Source organism: Heterodontus francisci, chromosome 30 (genome assembly GCF_036365525.1).
Source record: "Heterodontus francisci isolate sHetFra1 chromosome 30, sHetFra1.hap1, whole genome shotgun sequence".
Lineage (NCBI taxonomy): Eukaryota > Metazoa > Chordata > Chondrichthyes > Heterodontiformes > Heterodontidae > Heterodontus > Heterodontus francisci.
Genome location: NC_090400.1, coordinates 9,223,858 through 9,241,171, shown reverse-complemented (window position 1 = coordinate 9,241,171; position 17,314 = coordinate 9,223,858). Strand labels below are relative to the sequence as shown.

At 45.0% G+C, this 17,314-nt stretch overlaps 1 protein-coding gene across 4 annotated transcripts in view; it reads right to left on the bottom strand.

The window, feature by feature from the left end:
• The window catches only part of LOC137346566 (protein spinster homolog 1-like), a 236,450-nt gene that overhangs the window by 199,981 nt on the left and 19,155 nt on the right, over positions 1–17,314 (bottom strand). For all 4 annotated transcript variants that reach the window (XM_068010075.1, XM_068010076.1, XM_068010078.1 and 1 more), the window contains exon 3: positions 1,880–2,016. In XM_068010075.1, the coding sequence (XP_067866176.1) occupies positions 1,880–2,016 (137 nt within the window). The remainder of the gene's footprint in view (positions 1–1,879; positions 2,017–17,314) is intronic.

Here is a 17,314-nt window from a genome sequence, read left to right as displayed (position 1 = left end):
AAAAAAATCCCATGGGATCCAGGGAAGGGCAGCAAGGTAGATACAAAATTGGCTCAGTGGCAGGAAACAAAGGGTAATTGTTGACAGCTGTTTTAGCGACTGGAAGGCTGTTTTCAGTGGCATTCTTCAGGGCTCAGTACTGGGTCCCCTGCTTTTCGTGGTGTATATTAACAATTTGGACGTAAATGTAGGGGCGTGATCAAGAAGTTTGCGGATGACACAAAGATTGGCCGTGTGGTAGATAGCAAGGAGGTTAGCTGTAGGCTGCAGGAAGATATTGATGGTCTGGTCAGATGGGCAGAAAAGTGTGCGGTGATGCATTTGGGGAGGTCAAATAAGGCAGAGGAATACACGATTAATGGGAAATACTGAGAAAAGTAGAGGAAGGAAGGGACCTGTATAAAACGCTAGTTAGGCCACAGCTGGAGTACTGTGTACAGTTCTGGGCACCACACTATAGGAAGGATGTGATTGCACTGGAGAGAGTGCAGAGGATATTCACCAGGATGTTGCCTGGGCTGGAGCATTTCAGCTATCAAGAGAGACTGAAAAGGCTGGGGTTGTTTTCCTTAGAGCAGAGAGGGCTGAGGGGGGACATGATTGAGGTATACAAAATTATGAAGGGCATTGATAGGTTAGATAGGAAGAAACTTCTTCCCTTAGCGGAGGGGTCAATAACCAGGGGGCATAGATTTAAGGTAAGGGGCAGAAGGTTTAGAGGGGACTTGAGGAAAAAAATTTCACTCAGAAGGTGGTTGGAATCTGGAACGCACTGCCTGAGGACGTGGTGGAGGCAGGAACACTCACAACATTTAAAAAGTATTTAGATGAGCACTTGAAACACCACAGCATACAAGACTACGGGCCAAGTGCTAGAAAATGGGATTAGAATAGTTAAGCGCTTGATGGCCAGCACAGACATGATGGGATGAAAGGCCTGTTTCTGTACTGTATAACTCTATGACTCTATGACCTTGGAGTGAATGTTCACAGATCCCTGAAGGTAGCAGGGATAAGGTGGTTAAGAAGGCCATATGGAATCCTTTCCTTTATTAGCCGAGGTATAGAATACAAGAGCAGGGAGGTTATACTGGAACTGTATAACTCATTGTTTAGGCCACAGCTTGAGTACTGTGTGCAGTTCTGGTCACCTCATTACAGAAAAGATGTAATTGCACTGGAGAGGGTACAGAGGAGATTTATGAGGATTTTGCCAGGACTGGAAAAATGCAACTATGAGGAAAGAATGGATAGGTGGGGATGTTCTCCTTGGAATATAGAAGGCTGAGGGGAGATCTGATTGAAATGTACAAAAATTTTGAGTGGCCTGGATTGAGTGGCGGTGAAGAGTCTATTCACCTTAGCAGAGGGGTCAGTGATGAGGGGGCATAGATTTAAGGTGATTGGTTGAAAAATTAGAGGGGAGATGAGGAAAAACTTTTTCACCCAGAGGGTGTGATGTTCTGCAACTCACTACCTGAAAGGGTAGTTGAAGCAGAGACCCTAAACTCATTCAAAAGGAGTCTGGATATGCACCTCAAGTACCGTAAACTACAGGGCTATGGACCAAATGCTGGAAGGTGGGATTAGAATAGGTGGATCGTTTTCCAGCCAGCACAGACACGATGGGCCAAGTGGCCTCTTTCTGTGCCTTAAACCTCTATGATTCTATGATCCTTTGGCTGACACAATGATGTCAATAGACACTCTGATTTTTATATCTTATAAGAAGCAGCCAGCTTCTAAAATTAAAACTGGCCTAAGACATAGGCAGTACGCATGTGAGCATAGGAATACAGAAGTCTAGAAAAGGAAGGATTTCATTCTCTCGCCCTAACTTTGACTAGTACATCATTAAAATAAAAGTAAATCGGCCTACAGATTGAGTGATGAACGATCCTGCCAGTGTCACGATACACCAAATGAATATCCCGATGCACATGAGAATCTTCCTGTTGTACCGATCACCCAGGTAACCAAACAAAGGAGCCAAAATCATGATGCTGCACATAAAGACTGAACAAAATAGGCAAGTCAGTGATAAAACAGTCATCTCAACATCTAGCCAGCAAATTCCATGTGAGCAGGGGCACAGCAGCAGCACAGCATCATGTCCAAATATCAAAACATATTCAAGGATTAGCTATGGTTCAGGTTATAGCACTCTTCCCTTTCTATCAGAAGGTTATGGGTTCAAGACTCTCTCTAGAGATTTAAACACATTAGCTAGGCTGCTGCTCCAGTGCAGAACTGGGGGAGTGCTGCATTGGCAGGGTTGCTGTCTTTCAGATGTGATGTTAAATTAAGGCCTTTGTCTGCTCTTCTGGGTGGGTGTCACCAGTGACAGATCCTAACAGATTGCTCATGGTATGCAGAGCTGTAATAAGGACAGGGACATTGTAATAGGCAATGCTCAATGTATTATTCTGCTGCTGAAGCATCGCTGTGTTTAACCTAGCCTGATCCTTTCAGGCCACAAACACAATTGCTGCAAATCCTAAGGTCAGATGACAGTTGTTGGCAGGGTAGGTTTTCAGTTTGTGAAGTGCTCATCAATTCCTGGGTCAGAAGAAAAAAGCATGTAATGATTGTCTTTATTTGAAATCCCTTGACACTCTGAAGTGTGACAGATGTGCATTAGTCAAATACGAGAGTTTATGTATAGAGAGTGTGAATGTTCGACATATTGAGCCTTCAAAATGTAATACAGCTTACCACAGGGATGGAAGGCTGTAATGGGAGCTGTTGGGCTAGAATGTCAACTCTGGCCCTGGCAAATCATGTTGTTATCGACAGGCAGGAAATGATAGAGATGCTATTCTTATTTCACCTCTTCACCGACCGAAGACAGCGTTTTCATTAGAATTGGGTTTTAACCCTTAAGCGTTTTAATGGTCAATAAACAAATTAATGACAGGTTTTCTCATTGGTTTAAGTAACAATAAATGTTTGTTAAACAATACCTGAAAATATTCACAACCTCACCCATTCTTACACACATATACACACACAAGAAAAGGTAAGAGATTAAAAGATAGCATGCATTTAGAACAGATGGTTTTAAAAAGAGTTCATTGTGAAACCTTGTTTGTTTCCCTGGGAGGAAAATTTAAGAATATGCAGGCCTGTTTCTCCTTTTTCCTGGTTCACTGACGCCAAACTTCGGAAAATTTCAGAGGAATGGATGCTTTGCTGCAGACTTCCTTAGTCAAATCTCAGTCACAGCTCAATGGCAAAAACCCTGTTACAATTTCTCACATAGGGAGTTTCAAGGGTCACATTTTTGTCTCTGCCTCTCGGTAGTTTAAAGAGAGTACTCTGACAGGGTCTTCTTCCGGCTGGGATGGGTCTCCCTCTTCCTTCTGGCGCTCTGCCTTTTGCACAGAAAATGTCTCTTATTAGAACCCCTTATCAGAGACTCAGCGGCGAGCTTCAAGAATGACGTAGCGCACACAGGAGATGTGCACTCTTCGCGCGATGGCTTATTAAATGGAGGGGGCAGAATGACTGCCTCTGAAGATGAGGAGGGGGTCGGCACTCTGATCCCAGCAATGGAGACCAGCGCCACCGCGCCGGTGCTGCCGCCATTTATAAGGGCTTCAAGCCCTTCGGTGAGATTTGAATTTTTAAAGGTCCCGCTGTCTAACAAATAAAATTAAACTTTTAATTGCACTTTGAATCCCCTCTCCCACCACCCACCCACCCCCACCAATGAGTAATCAATTTGTAAATTGTCTTCTCGCCCCCAAAAATTTTTTTATGCGATCCTAGACTTTCCCCCCGAGCTTCATAAACTTTGATCCTCGAACCCTTTCCCACCATCCGCACAACCAATAGGAACAGTTTTCCCCACTCCCATCCCTCCTGCCCTGAAAACCTCACTCCTTCCCCCTCCCCACCTGTGTTACGCCTCGGATCTCTGAATGGATATCCGAAGACACGTGAGTTCCGGCATCCAGCTGGAATATTGGTGTGGAACGGCCGTCGGGACGAGGTAAGTGATTATTCATTCATTAATATTTATTTTACAATTTAAATTAAGGTTCCATCACCGAGCGATGGGGGGGCCACCACAAGGCCTTGTCGCTGCCAGTAAAATGGGGCGGGGGCTTCCCGGCATCCCGGCCCGAAGTGGGCCTCTCCCAGAGGTATTTTCAGGCCCCCCGACCACGACCCCTGACATCAGAGGGGCCGGTAAAATTCTGCCTTTGGTTTCTGTCAGGTGGCTAAAATGTCTCTCCCTTTGTGTTATCATAAATGGTGTTTGATGGTGTGGCCATTGTTAGACAATGGGTTTAGATGTTGCTCATCTCCATACCATCTTGATAAAGTGGTGTTTTTTCACACCCTTTATCCTGAGTTTGGGTCTGGAGTCTTCATGTCTGCCAAGTTATTGTTAGACCAACTTGTTGAAGAGGGGTAGCCATTAACATGGAATGGTCCATTTACATTTCTAATGCTTTCTTCAACACTTGATCAGACATGACGATTGGTTACCATGCAAATTCACAGTACAGGAGAGGTCATCTGACTTCTTGCTCCATCTTGTTTTGCAGCAAAAGTTGCTCGTTTTGAGTTCAATTCAACAGTTCATTTTATAGTTCATAATTTCCCCTGCGTGAGCGTGACCACCACCCCGCAAAAAGAAAAAAATTCCTTGGTATTTCATTTTTTGTTGTTTTTAGAAAGAAAGAAAAGTAAAAACACATGATAGTACACATCTACATGCATTCGTCACATGCAATCCTCAAGATTACTCTTACTAGCCTTCCAGAGTTTACTGGTGGCACATTTTTAAAATTCTGGACATGGCGTCCGCAATGACATTGTTTTTCCCGTGTGTGATTTTCAAATTAAACGGCTGGAGGATAAAACTCATCAGAACAGCCTGGGATTGTTAACTTTGATTTTTTATAAGAAGGTTAGTGGGTTGTGGTCAGTGTATATCAGAATTTCCCTGTGTCGTTATTAAAATAGACCTCGAAATGTTGAAGGGCTAACAGAAGTCCCAATGCCTCCTTTTCTTTGGTGGAATATTTACACTGATGCTTATTTAATGTTTTTGAAAAATAACCAATAGGCCTTTCAAGGCCTGAGTCATCTTCTTGGAGTAAGACCGCTCCTACTCCCACATTACTTGCATCAATGGCCACCCTAAAGGATTTGTTAAAATTTGGGGCTGCTCATCCAGGTGCATTTGTCAAAATAGCCTTCAACATTTCAAAAGCCATCTGGCACCATTCTTACCACACTATCTTAACATATATCTTTAATAGGGGGTCAGTCAATGAGGCAACTAAGGTGTGGAAATTAGGGGCAAATTTTCTGTAGAAACTGCACATCCCCAGGCAATGCATCTCTCTTGGGTCTTGGGAATGGGGAAATCTATTAGCGCTTTTGCTGCCCTTGGCAACACCTAACCTTAGCCTACAATATCACCTAAGTAGGTCACTTTAGCCTTAGTGAACTTGCTTTTAGCTAAGTTGACCACTATGTTGGTGTTTTGTATACCCTTACATATTGCTCTTAAATGGTTTGGATGGTCTTCCCAGATGTCGCTATAGACCAGCAGGTCATCAAGGTAGACAACATAGTTGCTTAAACCAGCCACCACCTGATTCATCTGATTTTGAAGTGTTACTGAGACATTCTTTAATCTGAGTGGTGTTATGAGTGCTTTCATTTTTTTAATCAAATTTTGAGGACTTGTATTTTAAAGCTGAAAAAAGGATTCCATGGATACTGGACTTGGTGCCCTGTTTTAAAAAAAAGTTCATTGGAAGGACTTTTGGGATAGGTTTGCAAACAACTGTTACTGGAAAGCACCTGTTTTCAGATACAAAGTGACACTGACGTCATCAGGCTGCGCCAAGGTGCGCACATGCGCAGACGGGCTCCTGCTCTCTGCACGTGCACTGCATTCCGACTTGCCAGGACTGGTTAGCGCATGCGCCGATGACGTCATTGCGTGATGTGTGAATCTTCGGGCAACGCGCCTGGTCGGCCTCTGCGCATGCGCTTTATGCATACATGTGTCAAGCTCCGCTCCGCTCCCCCCTCGTTGCTCTCTCCGCCCGCTCCGCTCCCCCCTCGCTGCTCTGTCCGGCCACTCTGCTCCGTTCCCCTCTCGCTGCTCGCTCCGGCCACTCCACTCCCCCCTCGCTGCTCTGTCCAGCCACTCCACTCCCCCCTCGCTGCTCTGTCCGGCCGCTCCGCTCCGCTCCACTACCCCCCTCGCTGCTCTCTCCGGCCATTCCACTCCCCCCTCGCTACTCTCTCTGGCCGGTCCCCGCCACCCCCCCCACATCCCTGGCCTACTCCGCTCCCACCATCCCCGGCCCGCTCCGCCGTCCCCAGTCCGCTCCGCTCCCCACTTCCCCGGCCCGCTCCGCTCCCCCCCACCCCCATCCCTGGCCCGCTCCACTCCCCCCTCCATCCCCGGCCGGCTCTGCTCCCCCGCCCCCGTCCCGCTCCGTTCCCCCATCCCCGGCCTGCTCCGCTCCCCCATGTCCTGCTACACTCCCCCCGTCCCCGGCCCGCTCTCTCCCTCCCGTCATTGTGTGCTGCCATGTGTTCAGGTTAGGTTGCCTTCGTTTGATTATTTGAGCAGCGCCATCTTTAGTCCTGGCAGCTGCCTGAAGTCACAGACGGTGACGTTTTAGTGGCACATGCTGCATTTGCGCATGTGCCAATGCAGCGCCACCTAGTGGTAGCATTGTCAGCCAATGCAGCCTTTCAGATAAGTGCACAGTGGGGACTTTTTGACCTGGGGAAAGATGTTTACAAAGAAGTGACAGGTCAAGATTTGTAAGGGTCAGTGGGCTTGACTCCTGAGATTTTTCTTGGGTTCACTTTGGACAGACAGCTGGGGTATGGACAGTGTTTTGAAAAGGAGTTAAAAAATCACCCTGCCAAGGACAAACCCCAACTCAGCCTTTCCCAGCTCTTTGAAAAGCCTGCCAGTTTCTACATCTCTTTGAGAAGCATTTAGAAGCGAGTGTAAGAAACAGAGAAATTGATGCTGCATTCCTACTACAAGGCATGTCTGAAACTCCTGTTGCCACATTTCTCCTGAAAAGCCTGCCCAAACTGATCTGCAATGTCACCTGAAATCTAGGAAGATTCCAGTGACAGCCATCAACGTGTATTTGGGATGCCAAACCAAAACAAAGGACATCTGATATCTTTCCATACCTTCTCTTTCTTCTTCAAGCATTAGCAAGCATTTGGCCAAAGTATTTTTTTGTCTTTTTTTTGTAATAGGGCTCTAAAGAGAAAATCTCTTTCTTTTTTTCAGTTAACTGATGTGTGTGTGTGTGTGAGGGGCAAAGGTAAAAAGGGAACTTTCATATTTCAATCTGTGTGTTTATGCTTTGCTTTGTTACTAGTTAAGACTTGTTTTATAATAGGCTGATAATTTTGTTGCTTATTAAAGAAACTAGGTTGGCATATTTTATGCTGGGATAAAAATAGAGTCTATGATTGACCATATCGGTAACTGGGTAAAAATTTAAATTTATGTTGTGCCTTGTGGGGAAGTGGAACGAGAAAAACAGTGCACTCCTCCCACTTTGGTCGTAACAATGGCATGACTTTACATTGAAATAAGACATTGGGTGTTACAAAAGCTGAAATGTCCTTAGCTTGGCTGGTCATGGGGGCCTTGCCAGTATCCTTTTAATAAGTCAATTTTACTGATGTAGGCGGAGTTGCCTACTCTGTCAATACAATCTTCGATGCAAGAATTCGGGTATGAATCTATTTGGGTCACTGCATTAGCTTTGCAGTAGTCAATACAGAGTTTCGTTAATACGGCGGGCTTGGGGGCCAATACAATAGGTGAACTCCAGCTGCTTAGACTGGGCTCAATTAGGACATTGTCAAGCATGTACTGGATTTCTTTTCAGATCTGAGCCAATTTATCGGGGCTCAGTCAATGTGGGTTTTGTTTTATAGGTGGGGTCTCCCCTACATCCACATCATGAATGTTCAAAGAGGTACGACCCAATTTGTCCTTGCACACTTCCCCAAATTCTCTTAGTAGTGTGGGTAGGTCCTTTCTCTGCTTCTCATTAAATAGTTAAACACTGTCTCTAGTCTCCCTAAGATATAGGGCGGCACAGTGGCGCAGTGGTTAGCACCGCAGCCTCACAGCTCCAGGGACCCCGGGTTCGATTCCGGGTACTGCCTTTGTGGAGTTTGCAAGTTCTCCCTGTGTCTGCGTGGGTTTTCTCCGGGTGCTCCGGTTTCCTCCCACAAGCCAAAAGACTTGCAGGTTGATAGGTAAATTGGCCATTATAAATTGTCACTAGTATAGGTAGGTAGTAGGGAAATATAGGGACAGGTGGGGATGTTTGGTAGGAATATGGGATTAGTGTAGGATTAGTATAAATGGGTGGTTGATGTTCGGCACAGACTCGGTGGGCCGAAGGGCCTGTTTCAGTGCTGTATCTCTAATCTAATCTAAATCTGTGTTGGCCAATTTCACAGTAGGGGATTCAATCTGAGAATTTTCTAGGTTCCCTTCTTCCCCTAGTTCCTCTTCACTATTGTTTCCATCCTCCAATGTTCTCACTACCTGGCATACATTCACTGGTTTGTCTTGTTCCCGGTTATGATTGATGTGGCACAGTCTTTGTTTCTTTCTGCAGTCTGAGGTGTTAATCAGGTAATTTACTCCACTGATCTTTTCCCCCACATTGTACAGGCCACTGAACCTAGCTTTCAGGGGTTCACCCTGTACTAGCAACAGCAGTAAGACTTGATCCCTTGGTTTAAGTGTATGAGCCTCAGCATGTCTATCTTCCTGCCTTTTATAGTTTTGCTGAGAGGCTTTAAGGTGCTCTTTAACCACAGCACATGCTTTAAAAAGTCATTTGTGAAAGGCTGATACATAAATTTAACAAAGACGTGTCCTCCCCTTGATCTAGAATTTTTTATTTGATCACTTTAAGGGGGCCTCTTTCCTCATGTCCATAGACCAAGTGAAATGGACTGAAGCCTGTCGATTCATTGGGTGAATCTCTGGTGGCGAACAGCAGAAAAGCTAACCCTTAGTCCCAGTTGTGAGGGTACTCATAGCATTAGGCTCTGATCATGGTTTTCAGGATTTGGTGGTATCATTCCACAGCCCCATGTGACTGTGGGTGATACACTGAGGATTTTAGCTGTTTTATGTTGAGGCTATGCATGACCTCTTGGAATACGCAGGACAGGGAGTTAGATTCTTGATCTGATTGGATTTCGTTGGGCAGTCTGTAGCCAGTGAAAAACTGGGTCAGCCCCTCAATCACAGCTTCAGCTGTAATTTTTCTTAAGGGTATGGCATCTGGGAATTGGCCATATCCATGATTGCTAGGAGATATTGGAAACCGGTCCTAGTTCTGGGTAAAGGTCCATGCAATCTATTAGAACTTCGCTAAAGGGTTCTTCAAAAGCAGGGATGGTTATTAGTGGAGTGGGCTTGATTGCACGTTGTGGTTTCCCAACAAACTGGCAGGTATGGCAGGTCCTACAGAATTTAACCACATTTTCACGGAGATGAGGCCAATAAAAGTGCCAGCTTATCCGGGCCTGGCTCTTTCGGATACCCACATGCCCAGCCATTGGGATTTCATGGGCAATCCTCAAGATTTCCCTATGATATTTGGGGGGAATTAAAATCTGGTGGGTCATTGTCCACTCCTCCTCTGCAGGTCACTACCGAATTTTTAAACTAATAGCATTCAGGCACTCTTTCTGCCTTTGCCTCAGAACAAGCAGACTGCACTATTCTTTTTAAAATCAGGATCTGCCTGCTGAGCTTCAATCAAGGAGGACCTACTGAACATCTCCTTCTCTCCTAAATCGCCACTAAAAGTTTCAGCCAGCCAGACCTCTGGGTCATCTGGCTGAAGTACTGGCTCAGCTGTCTCTAGTGGAACTCGCTTAGCCACGCACCTGGTCACTACACAGTCAGAGAATATTCCAGGGACTTCCTCCTATAACTGTTCTGTCTCCCTGGCCTCATTTGGCTGGTCTAAGACTACAGGAGCTGCTGTCACTCTACCCCCAGCCAAATCATTGCCTAACAGCTATGACAGCCACAGGCAGACTAGGGACAATCCTGCTGTAACCATTCCAGAGACTAGGTCGCACATTAAGTGGACCCGATATAGGGGTACGACATGTACCTGCCTTCAATGCCTTTTAACAGAACTGTCGCATTCACCAAGTTCTCTGGTGGGAAGGTCATGCGTTTACCCACTGCTTATGCAGAGCAGGTTGACGAGCAGAGCCCATGAAGTTTATGCCATGCTTTTTGAGGAGGCTTCTGCCGACTATAAGATGGCAAGACAGGCTATTTTCGCTGCGTATGAGTCCCTGAAGCTTACTGACAGAAATTTCAGAACCTCCGGAGACTGTCTGGACAGGCTTATACAGAATTTGAGAGGGTAAAGCAAATTAATTTTGATCGCCCTAGTGTATAAGCCCAAACTCTTTCCCGCCACCCCCACAAACCCGAGAAGGATAGAATGTGGAAGAGTGAAAGGAAGAGAAGTAGCCGAGGACAAGAAGGGGCAGCTGGGAATGCCCCGAGACCTCCTCCTCAGGCCAGAAAGGAAGGTGCGGAGGTTAGAAGTGAGGTCCGCAAACCTAAATGCTGGAAGTTGCAGAGTAAACCCATAGGACTTACTGGGGTATACAAAGCCAATGTAGAAAAAGGGGCCCTGACCGAGAGTACAGCAGATCAGGCTGTAGGTCTGACTGCAGCTGTAAGACTAAATACAAAAACCACTGTGAGTGCAGGGATTGTGAATAAGATACTTGAGAATTATAGGTAATTCTTGTCGAAAAGAAAGTAACTCCTTCTCCCTCAAGTCAGGCAGGTAAACCTATAGTTATACTTAGGGATACAGGCACCAGCCAAACTCTTTTGCTGGGGAAAGGCATAACATTTCCACCAGAGAGTGCACTGAATGCCAAGATTTCAGTGAATGGTATTGGCATGGAGTATATACCTGTACCTTTGCATCGGGTGCACTGAGAGTGTGACCTAATGTCTGGAATGGTAACTGTAGGAGTTGTCCATAGTTTGCCAGTATACTCCTGGGGAATGATTTGGCCAGAGTGAAAGTAGCAGTTTCTCCAGTCGTCACGGAAAAACAAAGTGAAGTTAAAGAGACAGTTACAGGAAAAGTTACCAAAAGTTACCAGGAATTTTTCCTACTTGTGTAGTAACCGAGCAATGGCTAAACAAGTTCCATTGTCGGAGGCAGCACAAACAGATAGCTGAATATCTGAAACTTACTTTGGGGATTTGGATAATCCAAATGAAATGTTTATTCAATCTTCTCTGATCAAAGCTCAGCAAGCTGATCCAGAGTTAAATAAAGTGGTACAATCAACTCTAACAGAAACTGAGGCAAAAGGAGTTCTAAAGGCTATTATATTAAAATGGGATTCTGATGAGGAAGTGGAGACCTCCCCACAGACCTGCAGACGAAGAATGGACGGTTATTCATCAGATAGTAGCACCACCAAAGTATCACCGGGAAATATGAAGGATAGCATGAACTTCCGATAGCTTGACATGTGGGGATCCGGACGACCAAACCACAAGTCGGCATTTTTACAGGCCAGGCCTTTCCAAGGACGTGGTGCAGTTTTGAAAAATGTACCATATACGCCAGACTCTAGGAAAACACAACCTGCCATAAAACCAGCACCTCTAATTCCCATAGAAGGTTCCGAAGAAGGGTCACTGACCCGAAACGTTAACTCTGCTTCTCTTTCCACAGATGCTGCCAGACCTGCTGAGTGATTCCAGCATTTCTTGTTTTTACCTCTAATTCCCATGCCAGTTTTTGGGGAAGCATATAGTAGAGTGTTGTTCGACTGTGTAGGACCCTTGCCAAAAACAAAAGCAGGACACCAATATATACTCACTATCATAGATATGGCTACTCAGTTCACAGAGGCCATTCCCTTGAGAACAATTTCTGCTAGGGTAGTGGTAAAGAAGTTAACCCAGTTCTTCACTAGATATGGATTACCGATTGAGATTCAGTCAGATCAAAGTTTCAATTTTATGTCTAAGATTTTTCAGGAAGTTATGGTTATAACAGTTAAAGTCTTCAGCTTACCACCCACAGACATAAGGAGCTATAGAAAAGTACCATCAGACCCTCAAAACGACGATCAGGGCATACTATCATGAATATCCCCATGATTGGGATAAAGGGCTTGGAATTCTTTTGTTTGCCACTAGGGATTTACCTAATGAATCTACAGGTTTTAGTCCTTTTGAATTACTTTATGGACATGAGATAAAAGGTCCTCTAAAATTAGTTAAAGAAAGGCTTTGAGAACAGAAGGACGAATCTTCTGATCCAATGTTTCCATGTCCTGGGAGCGGCTCACGAGAGCCTGCAAAATGGCTCAGGAACACCTTAAAACATCCCAAAAAACTAGGAAGAAATGGGCAGACAAGCATGCTAAGACCTGAACATTTCAACCAGGGGATGAAGTGTTCGTATTACTGCCTTTACAGGGTGAACCATTGAAAGCACGGTTCAGTGGTACATATAAAGTAGTCAAGAGAAGTGGTGAAGTAAATTGCTGATGCCACTGCTGGGAACAGACAGCACGCCCCCTCCACGTGATCGGGGGAGGGGCGCGGTCCTCCCGCTATTTAAATAAGCTGTCACGCTTGGAATTGCGGCGGCTCTTTGGCATGCTGCCCGCACTTGCAGGGCGCCAATTTTTTCGCTCGCCGCTTGCCTAGACAATTCTCAAATTGAACCTCGGTTAGCTAATATTGAATTGTTAGGGAGACTGGATACTATACTTTCATATTTAGATGCAAATCAACAAGAAGACCTAATAAGGCTACTCAGAGCATTTAAAAGAGTCTGTAGGGACAAGCCAGGATGTACAACCTCAGCCACACATGGGCTAAATTCTATAGGCCTGCTGCCTGTGCGCAGGTGCTGATGCAATTTTTAAAGAGCTGTCATCCCTACCGGTAAATTTAAATATTTAAAGATAGATTAAAAGAAATAACATAAATACATCTCTTTTGCCCCTCTCCCACCCACCCCCAATAACAATTAAATTAATTATTTGCCCTTTTCCCCCCAAATCACTTACCTTTACTATCTGACCTTTCCTCCCAACAACTGCACAAACTTTAAACTCTAACCATTTCCACCATTACCTACACCCATGATACAAATTTGAGCCCATCTCGCCCTCCCCACAGCAATGAGAAACTTGCCTCCGCCCCTCTCCCCACCAGTGTTGTGCCTCGTTGCGCCAGACGGGGATCCAAAGGCGCAGCAGTGCCGGCCACCGGGGTGAAGATCGTGGCGGGACATTAGGAGGTAATGGGAGAGCCCTTAATTCAGGTATTGTACTTTATTTTAACTTTTAAATTGTGGTCCTGTCGCCGAGTGGCAGGGGGGCCGCTACAAGGCCTCAGTGCCGCCAGCAATATCACGCCGGGCCCTGTCGGTGTCAAGGTCCATGGCGGGCCTCATCTGGGGCCATCTTCAGGCCCCCCGCCCCACCCCACAATGGATCCCGACATCGAGGGCTCTGTATAATCCAGCCCATGATGTGAAGGTAGAGGAATCTTTTCCTGTAAAACAGCATCCTTACTACTTAAATCTAGAGAAACAGGCCCAGGTAAAATCAGAAACCAATACATGCTGGAGATCCACCGAATAAAATACAGTCAAAGCAGCTGGAGTTCACCAGTAGTATTAGTGCCTAAACTTGACGGTTCAACTAGACTTTGCATAGACTACAGAAATGTTAATTCAGTAACAAAGACAGACTCCTACCCAATTCCTCACTTGGAACAACTGGGGAGTTCTGTTTGGAAGGTTGCAGTCAGCTGATTTGGTGATAAACTTTGTGGAAGAATTTAAAAACCAGATGCCAGACTATTCCGATGGAGCTTACTATTACAACCTTATCACTTAAAGATTATCCACATTGCGGGCAAAAATAATGTTATTGCAGATGCTTTATTGAGAACCTAACTTTGTTCAAGTTATCTGAATAAAAAGAGAGTAAAGAGCAGAATTGTATTAATTACAGGAAAAGGGTGAATATGAGTGTGAAAATGTGTTTTACATTTTTTTATCTTCTATTTTTCCCCCACTTTGTAATGAAACATTTAAAAATGATGCTTCATTCCTCCAAGGGTGGAGGTGTTATGGAAATGATTCTGTTCTTTTGTTAAAATATTTTTTGAGGAATTCTTGTCAAACTGAATAAATGTTGGTCCAGTTTTTTTTCAAGAGGACACTGAAAGAACTAGTTTGGCAACAATGTTTACTGGTTGTCACATGACTCAAGTTAAAAATAGAACAGAAACCCTGGTGACAGGGGAAGATGTGGGCAGAGAAGTCAGTCGCGCACCCCCTGATTGGACAAGCCAGGGAGCAGCAGCGCACACCTGAGAGAGCAGAAAACTCACAAGCTTTTGGTTGTAGCGTCAATGTGTTTTACCTTCCGGAATGAGATAAAGTTAGCCTGCTGCTGAAGAAGTATCCAGGAAGGAGAGAAGACCACAACCCTTTCCAGCACCTCCAAAAGACCCTGAGAAGTCCACTGTGTCAATTCATCTTGTCGCCTGTCTTTGAAGAAAAGCCTGCTAGATTGGTTCTCAACACCGCCTGAAAAGAACTGTTCTAAAAGATCTCAGTGACCTGTCTACATGTACTCAGAAGTTAGACTGTATGCCAGTTTTGGAACACAATATATCTCATCTGCTGTTTTCTTCAGGAATGAGAAGTATTCAGCCCAAGTGTTTTTTTGTCTGTAACAGAGCTCTGAACCAAAATCCCTTTTATTTTTCCAGGTAACCAGTGTATGTATGTGTGTGTGTGGGGAGGGGGGGGGGGGGCTAAGGAAAAAGGGAACTTTAAAAATGTTAATCTGTGTGTTTATGCTTTACTTCATTACTGGTTAAGACATGTTTTATAATAAACTGCTAATTCTGTTGATCATTAAAGAAACCTGGTTAGTGTGTTATATTCTGGGAAAATAGAGTACATGATTGACTGCATCAGTAAGTGGGAAAATTTAAATATATGTTGTAACTTGTAGAGAAGTGGGACTAGAATAAACAGTACACTCCTCCTGACTCATTCAAAACACCAGCATGAAAGATTGAGTGGTGCCTTTTCCTTGAGCAGGACAGTTAACATGCTTGCCTCATTAGAGAGACACTGGGACACCTTTCCCTTTAAAAGAAAATCCTGGTAATCCTCAGGAATTTTGTCTGTTTCTACCACACCCATGGTGGTATTCTTAGAGAGTCCATCACCGTGATTAGGGCCACAGACGTGTCTGTCATGTTAGTCGCTAGGGCACCTTTTGTTGGACTGGCCTTGTGTACCCCAACAAAACCCACTGGCTTCCCCTTCAGCTTCCAGTGGTTGTCTTTCACATGCTCTGCTTTACCACAATGGGAACACAAGGGTCTGCAGAAATCATGCTTACCCTCTGTACTTTCTTTCCTGACTTGTGGAGGGCCTCCCATATTTTCACTCTTATTCTCCCTTTCACTGTACCCCATCTTCTGTCACTATCTCACTTTCTGTTCTTCCTGGACTTCTGGGAGATTATTAGGGAAGGATTTTCCTTGATAAAAGGGATTATGTATGAGCTCATAATCATTTGCCATTGCAGCAGCGTCCCTTATCCTTGTGACCCTTTGTTCCTCAATATGGGTCTTTATGTTAATTGGAATGCTATTTTTAAACTCCTCTAATACAATCACCACTTGTAAGTTCTCATACGAGGATGCTAACTTCAGGGATCTCATCCAGCAATTGAAAGCCATGGGCTGAATTTTATAAGCTCTCTGCCATTCCCGGTGGCGAGCTTGAAAGATATGTGCGACTTGTGTGCCGCTGAGCCCCCGCGATATTTCGCGCGGGGGCTCATTGAAATGGAGGGGGCAGAACAGCCGCCCCCGAGGAGGAAGAGGGGGTGGCCACTCCGCCCTGGCGACAGTGTCCGGTGACACCGCATAGGCGCCGGTGCCATTTTTATAGGACTTCAAGCGCTTCATCCAAATTTACATTTTTAAAGATACATTTCTTTGACATTAATTGTAAAAAATTCAATAAAAGCTGAAAGCCCCTCTACCAGCCCCATACCACTGTTCCCCCCCCTCCCCCCGCCCCCACATACATTATTTTTGAGCCTTTCCCACCAAACATACTTTATTCCTTAACCAAACCTTCCCCCAGAACTTAGTCACCTTTGCCCTTCAGCCCCTTCCCACCATTCTCTAAGCCAATGGAAACAGTTTTCTCCGCTTCCACCCCCACCACCCCCAGCCCCCACCCTGAAAATTTCACCCCTCCCCACTCCCCACCAGTGTCAAGCCTCGGTTCTCCAAACGGAGACCAGATGGCATGGGAGTTCCGGCCACCAGCCGGAATATCGGCATGGGATGGCCATCGGGTCAAAGTGAGTTATTTTGCCTTTATTTTAATTCATTTTGATATTTAAATGAAGGAGGCGCACTAAGGCCTCGCTGCCGCAGGTAAAATGTGGCGGCGCCTTCCCGGCATCAAGGGTCGTGGCGGGCTTCTCCCAGAAGAATTTTCCGGGCTCCGCTGCCATGACCCCTGACGTCAGAGGGCTGGTAAAATTCAGCCCCCTGTGTTCATCTCGCACAAATTCAATAAAGGTTTGAGCAGGCCTTTTTCTAGTATTTCTAAATTTTTGGCAGTATGTCTCAGGAACTAATTGTGTTTAAGATAACAGTTTTGGTTTGCTCGTAATCTAAAGAGCTCTCCTCTGACAACATAGAGTAAGCTTCACAGGCTCTCCCCACTAATTCCCCTTGTAAAAGGAGGTCCAAGACTCTTTTGGCCACTTTAACCTGCAGACAATTTTCTCAAAAGAAATAAAATAACAATTCGACCTCATCCTCATTAAATTTTGGCACTAATTGTGAGTGCCTCATAATATCAAAGCTTTATTCCGAATTGGGCTCAGTATTTGAATTGCTGGATGTACCCTCACTTGGTGAGTTCAGTCTTTCCTTAGCTAGTTCAAACTCTCTTGCTTCTCTCTCCCTTTAAATCTCTCTTTCTTCTTTTTGCATTTGTATCTCACTCTCCTCTTTTTGACTCTGCATTTCTCTTTCTCTTTTCCCTTTGAAATTCTAATTCCATTTTCCACATTTCCTGTTGAATTCTAGCCAAGGCTACTTTGTGTTGTGAAAATGCTTCCATTTTTAAAAAAATATTTCTTGAGAATGCGTATTTTAAAAATTGTGGAAATGGACTCATTTGGAGACCTA